The sequence below is a fragment of the Antennarius striatus genome, chromosome 22, assembly GCF_040054535.1.
Source record: "Antennarius striatus isolate MH-2024 chromosome 22, ASM4005453v1, whole genome shotgun sequence".
Lineage (NCBI taxonomy): Eukaryota > Metazoa > Chordata > Actinopteri > Lophiiformes > Antennariidae > Antennarius > Antennarius striatus.
This window is the reverse complement of record NC_090797.1, coordinates 4,957,247-4,981,268: the sequence shown is the minus strand read 5'-3', so window position 1 is coordinate 4,981,268 and position 24,022 is coordinate 4,957,247. Positions and strand designations below refer to the sequence as shown.

Here is a 24,022-nt window from a genome sequence, read left to right as displayed (position 1 = left end):
AGAATCGGGTATCTTGTTGGTCTCTCAGCGGGTCGGCCGTCTCTGAATCACAGTCTGAGTCAGTACTGGTGCTGATTACACCGTAGTCAAGGTTGAACCTCCTACATGTTCTCAGTTCTGTTATTAATATTCATATGCCATAGCCCACACACTGTATTGGACTAATAGCCTGTTTAATCTAGAGGTCAACCGATAGTGGATTTTTGAAGGCCTGATATAACAGCAATAGTTATAGGAGCAGGAAAAGACAGCCAAGTTACTCTGCCTCTTTTAGTTTAAAGATGTCTTCCCAGAGTGGGAAAACAAGGACATGCAAGGGAACCTGACGGGAGAAATCCGGAAGGCTTTGTGTGTTTAAACGGATGCATCCTGTGAAAATAAGAATTGATCTTTTTCGATTCTGTTTCATAACTTGAGGTTGAATCAACAGGAAAAAGAGCAGGAATGAAAGAAGGGAAAGGCATCACCCTGCCAAGACTGGAAACTTGCTTGTGGCATTTTTTTAAGTCTTTGATATTTTGAGCGTAGTGAAAGGTGTGCGGTGACTCGTCTCAGCGTGAGAGAGAAACGTGAGGAAGTGGTAATGTTACAGATTATGCCTTCCACGCAGGTCCCGGGGTTAATGAAACTTCTGATGAGAAATGCAATTTGCCTTCATCTATTATCTCCACTGCCAATAGCCTGTGCTCCACTGCCTCTCGTCGTCCTCCTCTGTGGGTTTTTCCACAGGGTCTGGTGATTGGTGGAAATGGAAAGGACGGGGGGGGGGGGCAAGACTAAAAAGATGATGAGTTTTTAATCTTTTTAACATTTACATGTCGTACTCAGGATTGACACAAGCTCTGTCTATCTGGAATTGTCTCCGACCCTAACCAGCCTCCCTCAAGGACCCGAGACACTGTTTATCATATCAGAACCTGTTCTCCGGCTGACCCCGCAGGCCCTGGGAGATATCTGAAGCCTCTCTCTGAATGGCTGGAGAGGATGCGGTGATAAATGAGGAGTTTGCTTAGGCTTTCCTGAACTTGAAGGGACTTTTAAAATGTTACTTTTCGTTGGGCTTTACTATAGGGGATGAGAGATTTGAAAGTGTGGTTGATGCAGAAATGGCAGGCTTACCTTTAGGAATGAATCCATCATGACGGTAGAAGTCTGCAAAAGTAGCACTTTGAAACCAAAACAATGAGCTTAAAGAGGCTAAAACAATCAAAGTGCTTGATCTGAGGCGTTCATTCATCCTGTTACTTATTTCTTGACAGGCATTCTCAAACGTTAGAGTTTTAGCTCTACAGGTAGTCTTTTCTTCAGAGTTCCTACCAGAGTGATAATTTCTCTGCTACAGTGAAATCAATGGTGCCTCCGAGGGTTGTAAGACATGACAGATATTACTTTCTCACCCGGCGACAGAAGTCTGTCTTTGAGGACGCGCTATGCAGCGAAAGAAATTGTCAAATGTCAGTCATCGCCTCTGTTTGCACTCGCGCCTCCTCTGAAGGCCTGTCAAAACCTCCCTTTACCTTATGCTCATTCATCCCCTATCAAATAGGCGCCACACTGCGGGCTCTCGCTGCGTGAGTCTTTTTTGCAGCAGCGAAGAAAAAGCAACAGAGGTTGAAAAGGAAGGATTTAGTTAACTGTTTCTTTAATTTTTTCTTTTCTTCTGTTTTAAGCAGGATTTTCACTTGACAGGAAAGAGTGAAATAAATGAAGTTGACATTCAGCATTGGGCCTTACAACTTTTGACACCAACACACACAGTTTAATATATAGCTTGTGTTTGCAGAATCAATCATATTTGGAGGGTTTTATTTCACAAGCACATTGTTTTTAGAAACGCTTAACTTCAGGTGATTGCGTGGCGCAAATGTGCTTTTTTTGCAGTCATTGTGTGTTTTGCATGAGTCATACCTATGGGTAAACTTGTACATGAGGGAGTGCAGCTGCCAGGTGGTAGTTTTAGTTCACTTTAAAAAAAAACTGAAATAGCAACTTAAATAAAACTCTGTGACTTACCTTTTTCTATCTGTCTTTACCCTCAGTTGATAAAGAGGCCCTGAAGAAGAAGATCACTGATGAGGTGTTTAAAAGCTTGGAGAAGGACAGAGTCAAGGCAGAGCAAGACCTTCAGGCATGGTAGGAAACACACCGTCCTTCATAGCGTCACTCTTGTTACTGATAAAAGATGTTTTGTTGTTGCTGAGCTTTTTTTGGTTTATTTAAAAGATATTTAATAGCTGTAATTTGTGTTTTGGAGGTGAAGATTTTTGGGGTAGTTTGCCAACTACCTCTACCTTTCTCTTTTCCCCTTCTGTTTTCCTCCTGTCCTGCCCACCTTTCCTTCTTTAGATCATGATAGATTGGATCAGGGTACTGCACTATTAGCAATTCCTGTTCCAGGGTTTCATTAGAAAAGGAAGACATTTTCAGATGTTAGCATTTTCTACTTTCATTAATAGTCAAAAAGGTCAGCACCGGTCTTTTCCGATACCCACTGTGTTTCCAATCTACCTCTCTTCCGAATCACATCAGCACTTTTCTTTTCCTTCTCTTCCGCTGTCTGGATCAATTAATCATGTATGAGAGGAGGGGTGCCATCCTGAGGTAATTTCCTGGGTGTTGAGTGGGTGATACATGAACCCTTCTTGATGAAGAAGCAGACTCCTCATGGTAGGAGTGATCCTCTCCTCTTTATTCTAGAGAACATGACGTTAGCCTCACGATGAGCAATGTTTTTGAGTTTCACTCCAAAAATCAACGATTGCTTTTGAAAAATCATTCATTGACTGATTTTGTTTTTTCCCCCTTCAGTATTTTACGTTTTGATGTGCGTGCTTACTGCAGCTTACATATTGATCTCCCTCAGAGGAGTAAGTGCTTCACAATTACGCTCCCCTTGCATATAACAGCAATCATCGTGGTTTTCAAGCTGTTGCTTGTTCAAACTCTCACTGAAATATACTTAAACGTGAAACGGTAAATAGCTAGACGCCAGTCAGGCAGGGAAAATGATACAAGTATATGTAGTAGCGTTAAGATTGCGTTGATTAACATTGAAATGTTATGTTCCAGCGTTCAAGGTAGTAGTGTGGACTGAACAAGCCTTAATCAATGCTTGATCAAGACTTTTGTTTTTTTTGGAATGCTTGTTTTATATGTAATTTTTTGTAACTGAGTAAGTCTTATAAAATTATTACTGTTATTTATAATTAGCTGCTGATGTGTATGAGGGGAACAAATGGCCTTCTCATCTGTCAAACTTTAAATTGCAGTGGTATTCCACCTTTACCACACCGTATGCAGTTTTTTTTGTTGATGAATGCGAAGAAGGACCAGTGATAGTGACCTTTGTGTGTGTGTGTGTGTGTGTGTGTGTGTGTGTGTGTGTGTGTGTGTGTGTGTGTGCGTGTGCGTGTGTGTGCTTGTGTGTGTTGAAGACTGCATTGAGCCGCAGTGTTCCCAAAACCCTGCAGCGAAGTGATCGCACAGCTTGAACTCATGGAAATGGAAGAAAATGTGAACCCTCCCCCCGGCCACCAGGAACAAACCACACAAATGTACACACACACACACACACACACACACACACACACACACACACACACACACACACACACATACAGACACAGACGAGACACATGTAGACAAAATGCCAAGGTCGTGTTCAACCCCAGGAAAGAAAGTTAAAGAAAGTTAAAAGAGAAGTCGGTGGGGGAGCATGAATAATACATGCAGATCACTTAACTGTAGGATAATAGTGTAAAATTGAGGAGCGGTAAAAGGGAGATAACTGACTAAATAAATCTAAAAATGATGTCTTGTTAAAGGAAATTAGACCTCCGTTATGCGCCAACACATTCCGTTTGCCTCAGTGGAAAATCTTATTTCCACACTTAGTTTAATACAGATACTCCATCCTTTGCAATGTTACCGCTCCGGGTTCACAGACCCAGGGAATTCTCCGAAAACAGCGGTGTTCAGATTAGAACATATTTCCTCTGCTTAGCTTAAGGGCCGTTCTTGAACTCCACGGGTCCAGCTTTGCGTGTTTTTTTTTTTTGCTCTGGTAGGAGTGAAGTCAGGGCTCTGTAAGGAGTTCATTTGGATACAGCTTAAACTCATTTTTCGCAAGGAGTGGCTGCGGGGAACAGATTTGCCTCCGCCGCTCTTCTGTGAGGCATCAGAGCAGAACAACTGGAAAAAAAGAGGCAGAAGGAGGGATGAGGTGGGGAGAGCTGTCCTGTCTCTCCTCCTTCATCCTCGCTCATGACCTAATTCATCCTGCAACACCATCCTCCTCTTCCTCCCTGGTTTTATTGTCTCAAGCTTTTCTCCACTTTGCCCTTCTACTCCCTCACCCACTTCTTTTTGGTTTATTTTGTATGTGTCTAATTTCCTCCTCTCTTCACTCCTATCATCCCTTCTTCCTACTTTTCTTATTCACCATCTCCCTTCTCTTGCATGAATTTCACGCATTTAATTATGCAGCGCTCTGAACAAAGTTTGCTCGTTGTTGTGAAACTTTCACCCATTATTTTTGCCTGTAGTTAAACAGCTCGGTTGGGCTTGCGCGAATTTAATTGCGTGTCAGACTTTTTGAGTGAGGACACTGACCTTTTCTCATTGCTCCCGTCTTCACTCTCTGCTAACCAGCCAGCCTCGTAAATTCTTTATCGCTCCCAGGTTAGATGTAGACAGATAGTCCGGCCTGCAGACTTTGTTGATCTTTTATCTTTTCCACATAGAAATGCACACTGCCAACAACACACAAAAACCAGAGTAATAGAGAACATTTGGGAGGGGGTTACAATGCAAAAAGTTCCCAAGTCTAACCTGACTGAGTCAGGGTTGTATCTGGAGGATTGATGATCATCCCTAAGACAGCATTTTATATCTTTGATCGGATTCTGTTAAGTGCAGAGTTAAGAAGAAGACAAAGAAGAAGAAGAAATACAATAACCAAATGCAGAAGTTCACATTCATAGTTTAATCCAAACAGAAAAAAATCCAGGAGACACAATGAAATGAGAAAGTCCAACAAACTAGAACTTGAATTCAGTTTTAGGTTTGAGAACAGATATGGGGTCAGACCCAGGCTTGGGAACAGATCCGGGTTCAGGCTCAGGCCCAGAAAAAGACTCTGGTTCAGGCTCGGAAACTGCCTCGGGTCCAGGCTCGGGAACAGACTTGGACAGAACCTTGGTGGCCATCCACTGCTGCATCCGATTGGCAATAGCTACCACAAAAACTCCAGCATTTTTACCACATTCTGAAACAAAATGCTACCGATAACAATGAAAATAAAAGAGATACTTGAGTCTGGACAATAAAAAACATTTTTCACGTTAATGCTTGTTCGTTACACCGCAGTACAAACTTCTTTTAATTTCTCAATTCACCCGGGTATTTAATCTCCATCAAACTGCTGCAGCCACGCAGAAAGCTCGTCCCATCAAGTGTGAGACTGATGCACTTGGTGTGACGTTTAAGAGTCATCAGCAGAAGTAAGAATGATAATGATATCCCAATTCTTGAAAGTGGGTTCCTGTTTAGTACTAAGAACACTGCAGTTAGTCTCTCTCACTGTGGGGAAAGTAAAAAATAGCTTTTAATGTTCTTTCTGCACAGCAGGGCTGGGACTCATTTTCTCATTACTCTGATGTCTATTTCCCATATACTAAACTTTAAATTAGGAGTATTCACAACCCAATCAGGTGTGGGGTGTGTATGTCCTCACATGTGAGAGAATGTGTGTCAGGGAGAGTCCAAAGCCCCATAAAATATTCATAGCCAGTATTCACACACATTATTCCCAACATCAATATTGCATCGAGCCTTTAAATGCCTTCGTTTCAAGGCACAGGGGTCGAGTACGCAGTGTTGCAGAGGTCTGTTAGAATCAGCCCAACCAAATGTCTTGTATTGAGATGCATCTTGTATCGGATGACAGGTAATCAGGAAGCATTAAGGTGGCAAAGGTCTGAGGAGAGCGACTGAAGGTAGAGGGATAAATCAGAAAGGTTAGAAACGTATATGTAAAATGATCATCTGTGTGGGAGGGCGGTTTTCAAGTTGCTGTTTCCATATTGACAGCACATCCAAAGAAAAATCTACCTAACATACCCCGGCAGATCTCGTCCTTGTTGTTTTTAAAAAAAGTGCATTGTAAAATAATCAAAATATAAGTACGTCTTGTAGAGGTCATTTCCTGAAAATTGAACTTGCTTGCACTTCACGCCTTTTCAAGTGAATAATTCCTCACCAGTTCTGTCATTCTATCTTTTTGTTTGGAGCCTCAAACCACTGAGCCATCAAAAACAAACATTTCCAGTCCAAGATTATCCTCGCTTTTCATCTCAAACCAGGAAAAACATTACCTACTTATTCTCCAAAGGCATCACACACATCACCTCTATGTACAGGTAGGTGCTGTGTTTCTCCCTTATGTTCCTCTTCCTCAAAGCTTCCCTGTCTTAGCCAGTGCCAATCTTTTACAGTCGAATGAAAAATGTGTCCAATATCCCAGGGACAGGCCAATAATGACTGGAAAGCAATAGAGGTGAAGCAGACAGATAGCATCCAGCTAGTGATACCGGTCTTTGCTTCGGTTAGCATTTGCAAGTAGGTGAGAAGGACTTTCTTGCAAGGCTGTCCATTTTCTGACTTCTGGATAGGGTCCCTTTTGGTCATTTTAACTTATATATTGTTGCATTCTCTATTAATATGCCATTATCTCTATGTTTTTTGAAAGAAAATGTAATTATAATCAAATGCATCAACTTTGTTATTAAAACACCCAAAGTTTTTTTAATATTGTTTATGCCTTCCTTTTAGTATGCTTCCATTTCCCCATGATCACTTTTACTTCTTGCTGTCCTTTATGGCATCTGCAGACTTTTGCACATTGGCTCATCAGTAAATGAGTGCAGGATTATTTATTCTTTTTATTGACACCCCCATTATATTTAGATTTGCTTTTGCAGAACTGTTTTATCTCAAATATTTCTTGCATGTGTTATGACACCACACAAATTGTTAACTACTGGAGTTTTATATATAGTTAAAGTTAATTATACCAAAAGGCAAAAGCCCAAATTGCTAATGCTATCCCAGTTGAGTACAGCCAAACTGCCTGTCTCGAAAACATGCTGTCCCTTCTCTCTGCCATAGCGATAGCAATATCTAATGCTTCTTGAGGAAAGGTGGCTTAGGTGCATTAGCAGTGCAGGCGGGCGTGGATTGGAGAAAACGGTGAACGTAAAAAGCCATTAGGATGCACAGTGTGTGTGCCTGTGTGTGTCTGCGTCGGAGCCAGATGATGGATGGAGTGTGCTGACGTGTGCAGCCCTGTGGACTGTGCGACTGGACATGGCTGGTCTCTCTCCGTCTCCCTCCATCTCGCTCTCTCTCCCACTCTCTGCCTTGCTTCCTCTTTGCTTCACTTCCTCAGGGCCAAACATGTCATGTAGCCATCGTTCACTCTCTCCTCCTTCCTCTCACTCTTCCCTGAATTCCCTGTCTTGTCCCTCTCTTTGCCACTCTCTGGAATTTAGTGGCATGGCAGGGTGAACGGCAGTTTTAAGACATCAGACATATTTTATTAGTTCTGTCATTCGCTTGAAGCCAAAGGCACGGGATGTTAATCAGTTAGACAAGTCTGTCCGTCACGACTGCTCGCTGGCTACATTTGAATACCTTCACAGGTGAGTGACGAGGTGAATGACAAAGAGAATAAATGGCGAAAATCTTTGACATTGACTCATTGGTGTGTGCTTATAGTTTTTATCACAGTATTTATATTAGAAGACCTCATTGATATCAATACTTTATTCTTTATCCTTTCATGTCCTAATCATCCACCTCCAAGTTAGCAACTGTTTTACCTGCAAATGATGAAATACACAAAAAAAGACATGAAACAGATGCAAACCTTGAAAAAGACACATCCCAATTACATGTAAGAAGTCAAAGCAAAGCAAACACAGAACATTGTCCAAATTGCACCCTTTCATAGTTTCTTAATCATCAATAAGGATTCTTGTAATGGGTTTCTTTTTATTTTTTGTAGTCTTTTAAAAGTCACCATGCTGATGCTATACTGTTGCTGATGCAGAATACCTTAGAGCAAAATGTCCCTCTGCTCCACCCTGGTGGTTTCTTGGGTGGCTGTGGCATGGGTGGTAAGAGTGTTAAGAGCACTTATCTGAAGGTCGACGGTTCAGTCATCGGTTCTCCAAAGTCTGCATGTCGAAGTGTCCTTGACGTAAAAATGGCATCCCACAGCTCCTCAGGGATGGATCAGATGCAGACAAATATTTTCCCTCTTGTGGGCTCAATTTAAGTACCTAAATAAATAAAAAGAAGACCCCAAAAAAGGGTTTGTGACATCAACAAGTCTGGAAATGGTTTGATTCCAAAGGTCAAATGTACAACAAAATCCGACAACATGTAAGAAGTGCAACAAGGCTCTAAGGCCAAAAGAGGGCAATGCAGAAACCCTTTTAACCACTAAGCAGAAGCACAGGAGTTTTAGACTGAGAGAAAATAAGTCCTCCAAGTGAGGTCAACATCTCTCATTCCTAAACCAAATATATTCCATAGTATTTTTTCATATCTACAGAAAATGGCATTAGCGCAGAAATATGGTGATAAAGTTTATTGCTCATGTACTTCCCAGAACCTTTCCCACTTTTTAAGCACCGCTATCTGCGGAATGAAGTCAGCATCCACCATCCGGCCCTACTTTCATCACAGCTATCTGTCTCAGGATTTTTCTAACCGGCAGAAGTTTATTGATGCTCGCCTCCTTCATTCAGTTGCTTATAACTCACTCAGGCACTCAAATCCATCTGCCCTGCCTTTATTTACCTTGCCATCACAGTTTGATTCCTAGAAGTGGACGACTTTCAGGGTTTCAGGGACGTTACTCCTCTTATCAAGCACACTGTTGTGGAGTAGGGACTCTGTTGCTAGGCAACTATGAGAAACCGGTGACAGGTTCAAATGGTGGTCTCATGTCTACAGAATACAGTATGTATTGTTAATATTGCCACAATCACTAGATTAGATTCTTATTTTGGTTAAATGTCTTATTTTAAAGTTGATATTGATAGTTAAACCACTTTGATCAATTATTTACAAATGATCCTCATATATTAAATGTGTGTGCATCAAAATTCTGACATAAGGGTCACCAAAGTCTGGCTTTAATGTTATTTTTGTTGGTTTTGGATCCTTTATAATCCATGGAAGAGGAAGGATGGATATATCTGACTTCAAAAAAAATCAATATTTACGTGCATTGGTTTTTATCTGTGTGTGATTTGCACTGTAAGCGACATTGCAGGACGCAATATGGACAGTCAGACATTTAAGTAACACATTCTGGGCTGAAACAAAAGCTCTACTCACTATTTATACCTGCAGTAAAAAGTAGCTTTATTATGAAAGGATCAAAAACTGCTGCATCTTTTACATACAGACGAGTTGCGCCGTGGCAACACAAAAACCTTGGTGTACAGTGCACTGCAGCACTGTGCAACATATTATGGGGAGGATAGCTTAATGTGTGCAGGCAGTCATGCATTATAGAGATAGCTGCAGGAGAGAGGATAGTGGTATTTACAGTGCTCCTGGACCATAAGATGTATTGTCATTGTATCTTCCCTGTGCACTTTGTTACACAAGGTTGGTTGCTTATTTTGCATGCCTCAAACAAGAAATTAGATGAAATGTTTAATTCATCACGTGAAATGTCTTTATTGTAGGCTGGAATCAGAAAGAGCTCGTGCCGCCAACCAGGCTCATGTCGACGCCCAGTCCCAGATCAAGGATGAAGTGTCCAGGATCCTGTCTGCGGAGCGGGCCTTGAAGCAGGAGAACCTCCAGCAGGCCATCATAAGAGAAAGGATTGCCACCGAGGATGAGAAGCTCCGCACCCAGATCCTTGTAAGTCCGTCCTCAGATGCGATGTTAACCATCTCATTTCACGTTCACTTACATCAGATTCACCCGCACCACGGCGTTGAATGTGCATCAGACGTTGTGATTGTTGGATCCTTGCAAGCCCAGACTCGCTGATGAAAGCAGTATCACATAAATACACGGCATCTTTACATTCACAGCTTTTTCATATTTACTGCTTTATCTGCTGAATGCAATCTGTGAACACAGTTGTTCATTTGTAACTATCTTTCGCCTTACAGGTGGATATTTTCATCTTTCTACATATGTCCTCCCATTCATCCTCCAGTATTATAAAAGCTACATTCATTCTAGGCAGTTTGTGCCTTTATTTCCCATAAATTACCCTTGTAAACATTGTGAGATGAGCATTTCTTACCACACACACACACGCACACACAAGCAGAATATTGTTCTCAAAAGAAAACACATTTTCCCCGGAGTGCAGCCGCTGTTTACAAACCTTTGGTATTGATTATATAGCTCATTTCACACGCTCATCGCCATAATAGAAAAAAATGAATCATTTCGGTGAGAAGGGGAGGGGAGGGCGGACGTGATTTCACGCCGCGGGACACGTGTACCAGGGATCCCTCGATTGGAACGACGTTCCACTCGAAAGGGGGGGAGGAAAGAAAGGTCGATGAGAAAGGTGGAGGGAGGAAGAGAGACGGTGATTGAGGCAGACGCTTGACGTGACGTGTTTTTTCCCTTCGGCATCCGTAAAGAAATCCATCTCAGCTGGAGGCTTTCCATAATATTCATATGCGTTGTTTTTTCGAAGGGACGAAGAAAGGAGCGGGTCTTGCTGAGCTATCGCTGGAGCCCATGTGCATGTCAGTACTTCTGAAGTACTAGATCCCAGTGCAAAAGTACATTTTTCTTCCCTGACGCCTTGAAGCTTTCGCTCACGGCCTTCAGGCGAGCCTAGGGCCAGTATCAGTCTTTGAAACTAAAGATAGCAGCAGTGCAGCGGCGATGCATTTAGTACGAGCCCGGGTATAAACACAGTATTTGCTAAACTTTACTATTTTCCTTCCAGTTTGTCTTCCACTTCCTTTAAGCGCACACATTCTGGAAAAAGTAGTAAAGGAGCCATTGTTAGAGGTCCATGTGTGAGTTTATGTGTGTGTGATAATTTACTCACTTCGAGTATTCTTTTGGAGTTTTAATAGAATCCGGCGGGTTATCAGTGAAGGCACAGTGCCGTTCTCGCCACTCATGTAATTGTCAAGTCAGGCGTTTCCTCCAAGCCGCTGCTCTTTTCAACTGGAAATGGACTTTTTCCATTTTTTAAAAGGCAGCCTCTCATCTGAGATGCCCCCCACCCATCGCCATTTCTCTCCGTGTTTGTCATATTCCGGGATTGTTCGTTACCCACGATGAACCCATCTTTGAAGAAACATAAATCACTTTTTTAAGAGGTTTAGTTGTGCATTTGTGTGTGTGTTGTCTGACTCTTTATCTGCCTGTGTGAGACTAAACCAAGCAAAAAAAAAAGCCTCCTGCTACATTTTTAAATTTGCTTTCAACAACCCCAAATTTACATCCCTGTAAAGCACGTTAGTGTAAATAATTGGGAAATGAAATTGTTTCTGATTACTGGGCAAAGTCAATAGATGGACTGAGAAAGAGCTCCGGAGAGAGGTTGGGGTTTGCCGTCCTAAGCATATAATCTGGTGGCTAATAGAGCTTTCAGATGTGATTTGTTCACTCCTTTTCCCCCAATAAACCTGTTACCACCTCACACATTATCTCATAGATCGCACCGTTAAGTCAATGAACGATTAATCAAGATACAAGGTGAAGTGTTTTTCTGCGCTAGAGTTATGTCTGCTAGAACTCAGAACACACAAAAAAGTGTTACAATCAAACTATATCCATTACTCTAATGACAACAACACCAATACTAATGAATAATTAATCCGCATAGATTGATAATTCATAATAATAAATAGTTGCACTTTGGGAGGAACAACCCTACATTTGGCTATGAGTACAACTCCATGCCCCCTTTTCTTTGCTACTTAACTCCAATAATAAATAAGCACGTAGAAAATAGCCGTTAACAACACTCTGGTGTTGACACATAAAATCATCTTTCTGAAAGGTGGTCATTATTCTGCTGTGTTTCCCAACAATTACTTGTTGTTTTTTTAATTGCTGAAACAGGATTGAGTGTTTTGAAAATTGATGGATTCATCACAGCCCACCGACAGTTTTAGTGTCGAGAGAAATTATATTTGGGTTTTTGTTTGTTTGCAGCATTGTGGAAAATGACAAAAGAGAGTGTCAACTGTCATCAATCTGTTTGTCCGGCTGCAGAGGGCTGTTTTCCATTGAATTTGTAACTAACGGAAAGAGAAAGAGAGATGTGTCGTGCAACAACTTTCCCTGGCTGGACCCACCAAGGCTGAACACATCAGATTTAAATTTTCTTCTTGCAGCTGTGGTCTTTGTGTTCTTCCTCCGTCGTGGTATTGATTTGTCCTTGTCATTAAGGCTCAGGTCACGGTGAGCAGCATACTTTCCCTACTCTTCCTCTCACTAAATGGAAGCGATGATGTGAGTGGTTATGCCTCTGCACGCTCGCCTGCAATGGCCTTAACCTCTGCGACCAACGCTGACCGATCATAGTGACACCCCATTCTAGGGAATGGTCCCACGACGAGTTACTGTTTTATTAGGTGCAAGAAAAGCCTTAACTACATGGAAAAATGAAGCATATTTGTTCCAGATTCTATGCTTTGGTAATTATGTTTTAGTTGTGTTGTGATGAGTCGTGAACATACAATCTCTCCATCTATCCTTTGCTGTAGCAAATAGAAAAATAATGACTTAAAATATGTGTATTATAGAGGGGTGTCGAGTGTATCCTTGGCCCTAGATGTTTTCTTGCCCCCCTGGTGGGGATTTTTGTCCTTCAGGCTATTCCACCGTGCACCACTCACTTCCTTTTCCTGTCAGGCTGACTGGCAGTAGCCAGCTTCCAAGTCTTACTAGTAATTGAAACTTCACAGCAGTGTAGGCAGTGGTGTGTGTTGTTCTTGTCATTGCTGTTGGGTTCCTGGGGTTCTGTTGTCTGAGGGAATGTGTTCGGTGTCAGCGCATACGCATGTTCTGCCACTCAGGGGGAACCAAAGTCAAAGCAAAAAGAACACAGTTGCACGCAAAGGGGTTTATGGTCGTTTGAAGCACTTTGGTGTCTGGGTCCGGACCCAAAGGCTGTCACGAAGTCACGATTGGGAAATTGTTTTTAAAAAAAATTATGTTCTCATTCTATTCTTTATGCCGATTACACCTGCTCCCCCAGACAAAGAGGAAAAGCTTGTTTTGTAAGACCCCTTTGTCATGGGTAATTGTCTAATTCAAACCGACATGAAAATGGAACACTTACCACAGTTGTTTTTGTCAACATACTTGAGTAATAAAATCAGAAAACCAATCATTTCTAGATAAGTGTGAATAAACTGCTTTATTTGTGGCTTTTTATGGTCAAGATGGCCTCATCAAGGAGACTCTTTGTCGACTCATTATTAGATAACAGGTCAATTAGTTCTTAATTTTTCAGCAAGATAAAATAAATGCAGCTTCATCCAAAATATAAATTTAATAGCATAACACTCGTGCGTGGCTCTAGTGGGTCATGTGATGCTTTTATTCCATGTCTCCATGCGTTTTAATCAAACTGGAGTCGCCCACCTTCCCGTCCTTTTGATTCCCAACATCTCGCCTCCCTGCAGAAGCGAAGCAGCCCCATTGGCCAATCAATCACTGGCCGCAGTGTTTCACCCAGACACCGGCTCCAACCCCGGGGCAGACTTTTCAATCAAATCCAGAGTCATCAATCTTTCAGACCTCCATCCAGCAGCCTGCGTTGGGTCTACCTGCCGGCGATGCTCCCATCTGCTGTTGACAACGAAAACATTCAGAAATTATATTTACTTCTTTTGCTTCATACGGGACCTTAAGCCAACACACAGTGTAACGTAGAAAAATGGTATAATAGCGTATAATCGTTATACCAAGTCTTCAATTGGCTTGTTTTCCTAGCAGACATCCTTTTAGTGATGCTGAAATAGAAGTTTGGAAGGACACAACTTCTAAAGCAACACCAAACATCAATGCTTCACATATTGGGGACCCTTTTATCACATACGCAGTGATGTAGTAGGGTGTGTTAGGGTGTTTTCTGGCCTATTTTGAGTGTGTTTTCTTTGAGTAAAACCCGTCTGAGTTCAAACAGATAAAATCGAAGGTGAGTCTGCTGATTCTACTCTATGTGGACCCCCATTTCACCCATCAGCCCCGGAGTTTATCGTGCTTTTGTTGCTCTCTCTGTTTTCATCTGAGTCTTTCACTAAGACAGATTCACAAACCTTCGCAAACACCTGCACGCAGGCGAACACTCACACAAAACACACACACGCACACACACATGCCGTTAGCTAATGTGATTTTCCATGATTTTTCCAACACCCCTGCTTTCAAAGCAGCAGATAATGTAGCATACCAAGAATGTTTGTTTGCTTCCTACACACACACACACACACACACACACACACACACACACACACACACACACACACACACACACACACACACACACACACATGTTCATCCTGTCAGAGCTCCTGGAGAAAATCAGGAGCGACTCTTTCCTTGAACTGCATTCTATTTGATGCTTGGCTTGCTTAAAAATGAGTTTGGGTAAAGCTTAGCATTTTTAACGCAACAACGCAACCCACCCACCCCACCCCATACCCCCCCAACCCGTCTGCTCACCCAGTGCTCCTCTCAATTCCACTCCTCTAAAATATGCACTCTCCAGCAGATGTCTGTTTTTATTTTTTTCCTGTCTTTTGGGAAACCTTGTGCACCGCTGTTGCGCACTGTTGCATTTTAAATACAGCTGACTGGACCTGGTTGATAATAGGGCGACAATTTAATTTCAAAGCTATTAAAGGAAACTTGCTGGGTTTAGAATCAGTGCCTTTAAATCTGTTGCTGTGAAGTTATTATCTTTTGTTTCCACATCAGAGTGTAATGAAGATAAGGAGGCGAGGTCCTCATGTCTTCTGCTATTGAACGAGAGGAAGTAGAGGTAGCAGTGATTTACAATTTATTTTTGGATTTGCTCAGCTCGCCAAATTGCATCCCGTGTTTGGCTCTAGTTCTCTGAGTTGTTGTGAGAGGAACCCCTGTCAGGCTTGATATAACTGGATTTAAGAAAAAAAAAATGTTGGTTTTTTTTAGTGTGCTCTGCAAATGCATTATGGGAGGGATTAGGCTGATGGGGTGTCAATCACTGCTTGTGTTTTGTTAATTGCGTATTGAAAGTACCCTATTTCTATTGTATGGCTTCTTTTGTCCATGGATGGATGGTTCTTTTGCATTTATGCTTTAAATTTCTGCATTAGTGTCTTACTTTTGAGTTTACTGACAAACTGCCTTAATCTTTTCATCTCTTCAGCATTATCAAAATTTCATGGGGGGGGTGCTACAATTACAGATCTAAATGGTAGACACTAATCGGAGTGGGGAGGACTCTGGGATGACTTGTTAAATGGACTGAAGGAGCACAAAATGACAACATGACAATTAGACGCTCCCCCGTTTATTTTCTCATTTCCTGATACACTAATTGCCTTTTGGAAACGCCAAGCCCTTTTCTCCGTCGGTGTTAGCGCGTGAGGTGGAGGTTTTGTCTTTGTTTGCTCAGTAGATATGATATAATTAAGCGTTTGAGCGCTGTGAGAGGTGAGCTTTAAATGAACAGATATTCTGTCTGCGCTGCTGCCTTTTTTCGATTGCTTCCTACCAACAGTGCGCTGTGCATACACGTGTCAATTCTTCTCCCCTTCACTCTTTTTCTTGTCTATGCCATGCTCTCTCTTGCACATCTTGAAGGGTGTCCGCTCAATCGTCCTTTACTTTCGCTGGCCGCACCTCACCCCTTGCTCAGCGGGTGGTGCCCACACACTGTGCGAGTGTTGGGGTTAGATGGAGGGGTCAGGCTGTAATTGGCAGGGCCTGTGGTTGGCACTCTGCACCAGACCTTTACCCCGTCAGCTAATTAGCACTGGAAGGAGCTGGGAGAGGGGCAGGGATACGGCAGCTCTTCAACTGATGGATGGATACGGGTGTCAGGAAAGCTTCTTTCTGACAAGAGAGCTGGCCTTGTACAGTCAATTTACTGCCTTGGCCTCAGTGGAATCTCTATGTATTTATGTATGTTTTCATCCTCATTTGTTTTGAACATTCTGAAAAGCTGGTCAGAATTCTTTTTTTTTTTTTTGCTTTTTCACAATTGTCTAAGGAACTAATGTAAATATAAACCAATTACATACACTTTTATTACAGTCTGTGCATTATTGAAAATGTGATGTGTCTGTACCTTTCACCGATGCACTTTGTGCAAAAGAGAAAATGGTGAATCCACCAACTGTAACATTTAATTCTTCTGAGGACGCTCATAGTGCAACAACCTCTTAAGTGCAGTTTATAAGATGCTAATTAGATCAGTAGCAAATCTGACTGCCTATTTGTTGGTGCTGTAGAAAGTACTCATTTGTGGATGTTGTTCTTTTGGTCTGTAATAGTATTTATACTTCATTACGACAAATGAGATTACAAAAAGAGTCTTATTAGGTGCATTTTCTTTCCATTGATTTTGATATATGTGGTATCCCTACCTATAAAACTTATTGTGTCCAACCTGATGGTTTTTTTTTTTTCATTTCTAAAACTTTGTTAGTGGTAATGCAGCCTGGATTTCAACAGCCACAACCACTTTACAACCTGCTGCGTTAACAAGAATAGTTTTGCTCAGCTGAGGAATCATTGGCCAGATATTTTACAAGTTCAGGTTCAACATAGCAGTGTGTGTGTGTGTGTGTGTGTGTGTGGCTCAGTACAGTGGATATATTTTATTTGTAATCTGACAGGTACTGTATTTTCTTCTGAGCTCATGTCTTTCCCTTTTCTTGGTCTTTCTTTATTTTCCTTCTCGACTCTGTCAGGAGAGTGGTATTAATGGGATCCTATAGATGTGAACAGTTGGCTCAGCTAATGGTGCTAGAGCTCCATTTTTTGATGGAACGATGGAAAGAATTTAAACATATGGAGAGAAGGAATAAGGGAGGCACGTCAAAAAGACCACGAGCAGCTGAGAATCTGGATGAGGTGTAGGAGCAGCGAGACAATGGGAAGCAGACAGAAGAATTAATAGAGGCGCATAGGAAGAAGAGAAAGAGATATTGATTCACAAAGCGGTTTTCAAAATAATGTTGCAAGCTCCAATTAGGAGATAACCCAATCCCAAACAGCACTTAAAACTCCAGAAAAAGTGTAAACTTTAAACAAAAATCTAATCATGTTGAGGAATAAAAACAGTTCTGTCTCTGCTAGTGTTAAAAAACTTTTTGGGAAACAGGTTGGAATAAAAAACTTCATTTCTATTGATGTGCTTTGACATCATGATCATGAAACTTAGGAGCCTTATAAAGATGACCTGGACAAAACTATATTTTCTGTACGATGTTTAATGTTTTCAGTAACAGCAAACAAGTTAACAGAAGTAAACTAAACACAAACAAAAAGGGAAAAGACAGCAATTAAGATGATGCAGGTTACATGATTAAAAGTGACCCTAAACCTGCTGACAGACGGAAGCTGAAGGTTGACTTGGGGCCTCTCCTGGCTTCGTGGGGCCAGGGAAGGCTACCTGCTGCTGTGTGGAATGCATATGCATAAAATACACAGCATGAGCACACGAGCATTGAGAAACAGTATGCCCACGTGATCACACAAGGAATTAGTGGCTTACAAATGCAGATGGATCCGGGTAAGGACGCACATGCAGCAAACACATGGACACAAAAGGAAACAGGAATGTGTAACTTGGTTGTCCACAAGGACTTGTGTGGACGATATGTCCTCAGATATCACCTTTCCTCCTTGCTTGTCCTCCCCTGTTTTCTTTTCTGGTATACCTTGTTTCATCTATCTTCTTCTCTCATTCACATCTCTTCAGCAAAAGAAAGTATATTCCTCTTTATACTCAGGTCATTCACTCTATCCTCTGCAGTCAAGTAAAGGAATAGTCCGTGATTAGTTTGTGTGTCACATTTTCCACACAATTTGTCACCTTCAGCCTTCTCTTCTGTTTCCCAGTATTAATCTCAACACTCACTCCTAAACGGAGTGGTAAAAGTACTGTTGTCTTGAGTTTGAGATGAATAAAATACAACTGCAAGAATGAAGAAATGGTTTTAGTGAGCGTTATTAAATGTGCTCAAAGAAAAAAAAAGTATTTCGGAGGAATGATCAAATTCCACACAATACATCTTAGAGCTCATAGTACATGGTGGAACCCAATGGTCATGTCAGGGTTTCATGATAGACATATTCAGCAGCAGAGTCTGCCTTATTTATGAAGTGATTATGAATGCAAGAACACAAATGATTTAAATAACTAAATTTGGTCCATAAGTTATAAATTCTTATGACACTGGTTTTGCAAGAAAAACATAATAATTTTGCCAAACTAGCAGTTTGCCAAACTAGCAGGATGTCCAATAAAGACGAAAGACTGAATAACAATTAGTAAGGTCAGTTTAGCTCTTTTAATTATTTTTGTTCAGACAAAAATTATTTCCTGCACAGGATCGTCCTTACCTTGTAGTTTTGTCCATCTATTTTCTTCAACTTACAGCCATAACCCTCAGCCCCAAAAACACACACACACACACACACACACACACACACACACACACACACACACACACACACACACACACACACACACACACACACACACACACACACACACACACACACACACACACACACACACACACCTCAGTAATGAACCCACAGCTCTTCATCACTCCTTCATCTTCCCCGTGTGTTGGACATGACAGATGACTTGGGTCCTCCAGAGCTTTGCTCCCCAGGGCTGTAGATAAAGGCAACTTGAACCACAAGAAGATCAATCAATCAGTTTACACCGCAGGCGCCCGATCAGCCAATTAATCAATCCCTGAGCCAGCAGATGTTGCTGCTGTCCCTCAGCAAAGGAACTAGTAGTGGAGTGGTAGGGGACGCGTCTCCAACAAAGGCTGAGGGGCTCGGAGTGTCCAGGAGAAGAAAAGTAATTTTTCATGTTTCTAGCAGGCTTTCACGCTTTGTTAGTTCACCAGTCTCATCAATTTTCACTAGAAGAATATTAAGTGAAGCACATTACGATAAGATCATTTATATCTGTGGCAAGTCAGTCATTCAGGTCATGGTGGACCAACAAGTCCGGTTGACTTTCAACACAGAGATAAGATCATATAGTTTATACTCTTCTCTAAAATGAATGATTACATTTGTAACATCTACAGATTTGGAAAAAAATTGAAAGTGATATGTAAGTGAATGTATGAGTACGTTGACACCCTTATCATCAATAATGGCAGCTGGTCCAGATATCCTCTGTTGACTTCTGCTCAGTCAGCAACACACAGACTTCACAAGAACACTTAATTTTAATCTGTCCTTAAACAACCAATAGTCAAGACAGATGCACAAACATTAAGACACCCACACCAGCCACCTACGCCTCTTGGCCTTTTGCTCCATGTCCTAGCTCCTTGGCCTCTGGTCTGGTCAGGGCAGTCCTTTTGACCCGCAAGGTCTCCCGGTCATTATTCACCAGGCTAAGAAATCCCGAAGGAAAAGCAATTCTGTCTGCTGCCTGTGGCTTAGTTGTCTTTTTTAAACCAGGATAATCCAAGCATAGCTCGTTTGTTTTCAAAGATCAAATCAGTTTACCCAGGTTTCTGTAAATATATGTGTCACAAGGAATGACATACCTGTACAGTAGATTGGTGATTGTACTGAGATCTGCAAACCAGAATTTTAAATCAGCTGAAATACTGTGACGCAAAATTTTGATTTTGGTGTCGTACATATGTAACTGATTCCAAATTGAGCTATAGCCTTCTTTGCAAGTCAAACAATTCCCCATAATTCCTTTTGATAACTACAGTGAACAGTCAAACAACAACTTAACCTTGTTTATTTTTCTTTGGACGTCTTACCGTCAGCACCAACACTGCAGAATCTATGTAATCGAAGGACAGAATTACAGTTCAAGCTCAACCAGCAAGTCTAAGACTGTCATCAACTGACAAAAAATGTCAACACTGAACCGTGTTGCATGTTGATAATTAATAGCGCCGTTTTTATCCGCCATCGGGGTGCGTGAGTAATTGTTTGACAGTGTGTTTGCCCTCTAGCGATATCAGTCAAGGTTAAGCCCATTAAATGACCACTATTTTTCTGACACCATTATATTGCCTATAAGCCTCACACCTCCCTTGGAGACTAATAGCAAGCTAAGTGTTACTTCTGCTCAGTAAAACCTCATGATACTAATTAACAAGCCAGAGTGAATGGTTTCCAATGGACTTTTACAGCTACTGTTACCAGGACTTATGTTTTATTAGTGACTTAAAGGGTAATGTATAATGCTGCCACTAAGGTCTGCATTACGAGATATCCTTTTACACTCTAGCACTAAGATTTGATATGTCAGTGATAGCATTTACAATGGGTTTAACAGCAGTTACTGTACGTGTCAAGATTTACAGTAATTGTGAAACAGTTAAGAGAGAACGTGCGTGTTGGTGCGATCTTTGTATCTGATTGGTTTTGAATTCAAGCAGTGTCTTGACCACTATAAGAAACCCAACTCTTCCTTTCTCTTTCTGGTCATCCATATTCCATTCACGCACTGGCCCCTCTCTCTCCCTACCTTTCGTCTTCTCTACCCCATGAACTTCCCCTCCCTTACTTCAATCCATCTCTCACCTCCCACATGCCGTCCAAAAACCTCCGCCATGCCAATTAACACTGGAACACGGTCACATTGTACTGCCCTTTGACCCCCCCTCCGTGTCTGTCAGAGAACACCAGAACACGAAGCCCGCAGTTTCAGTATGAGTTTGTCACACGGTCCTGACGCCCAGGTCTTTGATAGATGGGACCTGGTGAGCAGGTCTGACCCGCCATCCTGCACCACACCGTTGGATAGCGTGAGGAAGCATTGATTATGATGCTGCTTGTGACGGTGGGGGGGTCAGAACTGGACTCATGATGGCAGGGGAAGACAAAAGAAACCAAGTGAATGGATGAGTCGTTGTAAGTTAATGCGTGGAGATTTAATTTGCGCTTTATTGATCATGGCAGCATTTCCATCTAGTATGATTTATAAGCATGTGGTGGTCTTACATTACAGCAGTGAGTTACCTTATGGAAGTAATACAGTGGTCCATGCCACTGAGGTGTGAAATGAAAAATGTAATATGCTTTATTTTTCATGGTCAAGACTCTGTAAGTCTTGTAAAAGCATTATAAAAGGGGTAAGAAAGACGCAAAACGTATTTGTCTTTTTTTCAGACTTTCAGGCCATATCTAGAGAGCAACAATTTTATGGTAATAATGGAGAACTTTTCTCTGTGTTCAAATAAAAATGTCATGGTAGCCATCAAAATGCAAAGAGACTCACCAAAACAGTTTAAAGACCTAATATAAACACAACAGAATTAGATCACACGGTGCTACCTTGGCTGAGTATTAAAGTTAGAAGAGTCTGCTACCTAAACAAAACCATGTAACATTATTTTTCTTTTTAATCATAGTAATATGTTAGAACCCTAATTAATAATTAGTATACGTAAATTGCGGCTGTATTATCATCATTTCTGGTTTCAATGGCCATATTGGTAGTGTTTAGAGATTATGCTCTAAAACCCTATTTCAGGTCTCCAAAACTGACCAAACTGCAATGACGGTCCACTGTTATGGTACAGCTGTTGTTGCGTGAATGGCCTCAGTCTATAAACTGGTATATTCCATAGACAAACTGATATGCTGGTTTTATTTTGTGCTGCAAAAAATCTGTCTAATCAATCCTCCGAATGAAATGACTGATTAACCTTCTTGAATGTCATCTTTTTCTTGACACAACATCCCTTTTAGCAAGATGACTCCATTTGACTTCCCCCCAAAAAAATCAGCTTTATGAGATCTTAACATTTAAGTACCCAAACATCTTGGGTAAAGTTCATGATTTGTGTTAGAATAAGTACGTTGGCAAGGTTATGGGACCGTTTCCTGATGGCTATAGCAATAACGTCGAGGTTAAGTTAATGGAGCAATGACTGTAGTTAAATAGATTTTGACCTTGAAAGTCTCTTCAAAAAGGAGAGCAGGATAGCATGATAATTTGATTTAGTTAGATCATTCCCTGCACACATTGTAGTAGATGCTCACACGTGTTGTATGAACAGTGACATCAGTGCTGTGAGACAAACTGAACAGCGAGAACACTTGAAATCAAAGAAGCGTGAATGCACGGGAGCAAAGCGGCGAGAGTGAACAGTTGGTGGGCGTGGAGCCTGACGCAGCAAAATCCACCTGTTTCCATCCCTCCTCCACGCGCCTCTCCTCTCCCTCTCCTCCCCTGCCCTCGCTCCCAGCTCAAACTGCGGCAGTCGGCTAATTAAAAAACATGGTTGCCCTTAATTATTCAGGGACTGGCTAATTGATATTCACAGAGGCGTTTACCTCGCCTAAATGATCCGTTTAATCTGACCACCATGGTTTCACTCTCAACCGCCTGTCACCCTCAGCCATTGTGCTACTGTACTTAATGAGAGACGGGTGGGGGGGTGGGGGGTTGGATACTGGAGGGTAATGTAAAACTTTGCTATTCATATTCTGTGCTGCTAAGAGCCAGGTCTGGCCTCGTGATATGGTGCTGTAGTAAGTGTTTGTTGTTATTTTTTTTCTCATATGCACACAAAAATTGGACTGAGTCAGCCTTAATCAGGATAACTGACTCATTCAGAATTAATTACATCATCTTGCGGTCTTTGCAACGTTCACAAATTGCTTGTGATGGAGTGGAAGTCATATTTTGCTTCGTCTAATAAATCATCGTTTGGGACGGGTCTCTAATTCAGTCCTTGGAATGGTACGGGAGATTCAGGTGTCAGGATTTTCCCAGTCTTCCTTCTATTTTCACCTGTTTCTACTTCCTCCTGTCAAAAATGGCCAAAGTTTCACGTCCCGTCCAACTTCCATGCTTGACACCTCCAGTGATAAATAACTTTTTAATATCCTCTTGTACTCTTTGTCTCTTATCTCCATGTTGTTTCCACTCGCAAGTTCTTCATTTTCAACCCCCGCACCCCCCCTGCAGCCTACCCATACCTCATCTTTCCTCCCCCACCCGTGACCGCCTCTTCATTAGGAGAACAAAAGGTGTATGGGCAGTGGTGAAGTCTGTCCTATTGTTTGGCCTTTAGTATGATTAGATTATCTTTAAAGTCTGCTGAATGGGGTTAATCGGTTGGAAGTAATCCTGACATAGTGTGTGCATATCTGGACTTGTGTGTGTGTGTGTCTGCAAAGAGGGCCACACCGCACACATATACGCACAAACATACGCGCGGCTACATGTATGCAAACATGTGTACATTTAAAAACTGAAGAAAAAAAGGAAATCCCTGGGTACACATTTCTGTCACAACCTCTCCTCTTTTAATAACCCCTCAGTCTTGCTTTTGGCACACATTTATCTCTCCACCCGCTCTCTGTCTGTACAGCTGCTCAGGCCGGTGTGTTCATGCGGATTTGCGTGCCGATGTGTGCGTTTCAGATCAACGTCTGAGCCCCTTGTTTGTGTCTGGCGTCTGTGCGCATCCTTCGTCTCTCTTGGCAAAGTCTTCAGATGTCACCTCAGAAGCGTGACATTGCTATCACCCTCCCATCCCATCCCATCGTTCATGTTGTCGCCCTCCTAAATTAAAAGGGAGATAATATGGACGAAAACCGGTTTTGGGAAAAACGTGTGTCACGGAAGGGCTGGATTTGTGTGCTTGGAATCAACAACATATTCAAAGGTCACCGTGATGTTACTTCTCGTGCTCTTACAGCAAACTTTATTGTGTGTGTGTGTGTGTGTGTGTGTGTGTGTGTGTGTGTGTGTGTGTGTGTGTGTGTGTGT

At 41.8% G+C, this 24,022-nt stretch overlaps 1 protein-coding gene across 2 annotated transcripts in view; it reads left to right on the top strand.

The window, feature by feature from the left end:
- chchd3a (coiled-coil-helix-coiled-coil-helix domain containing 3a) overlaps window positions 1-24,022 on the top strand; it is a 55,683-nt gene that overhangs the window by 4,399 nt on the left and 27,262 nt on the right. For both annotated transcript variants that reach the window (XM_068306826.1, XM_068306824.1), the window contains exons 4-5: window positions 2,040-2,133; window positions 9,765-9,945. In XM_068306826.1, coding sequence (XP_068162927.1) covers window positions 2,040-2,133; window positions 9,765-9,945 — 275 coding nt within the window. The remainder of the gene's footprint in view (window positions 1-2,039; window positions 2,134-9,764; window positions 9,946-24,022) is intronic.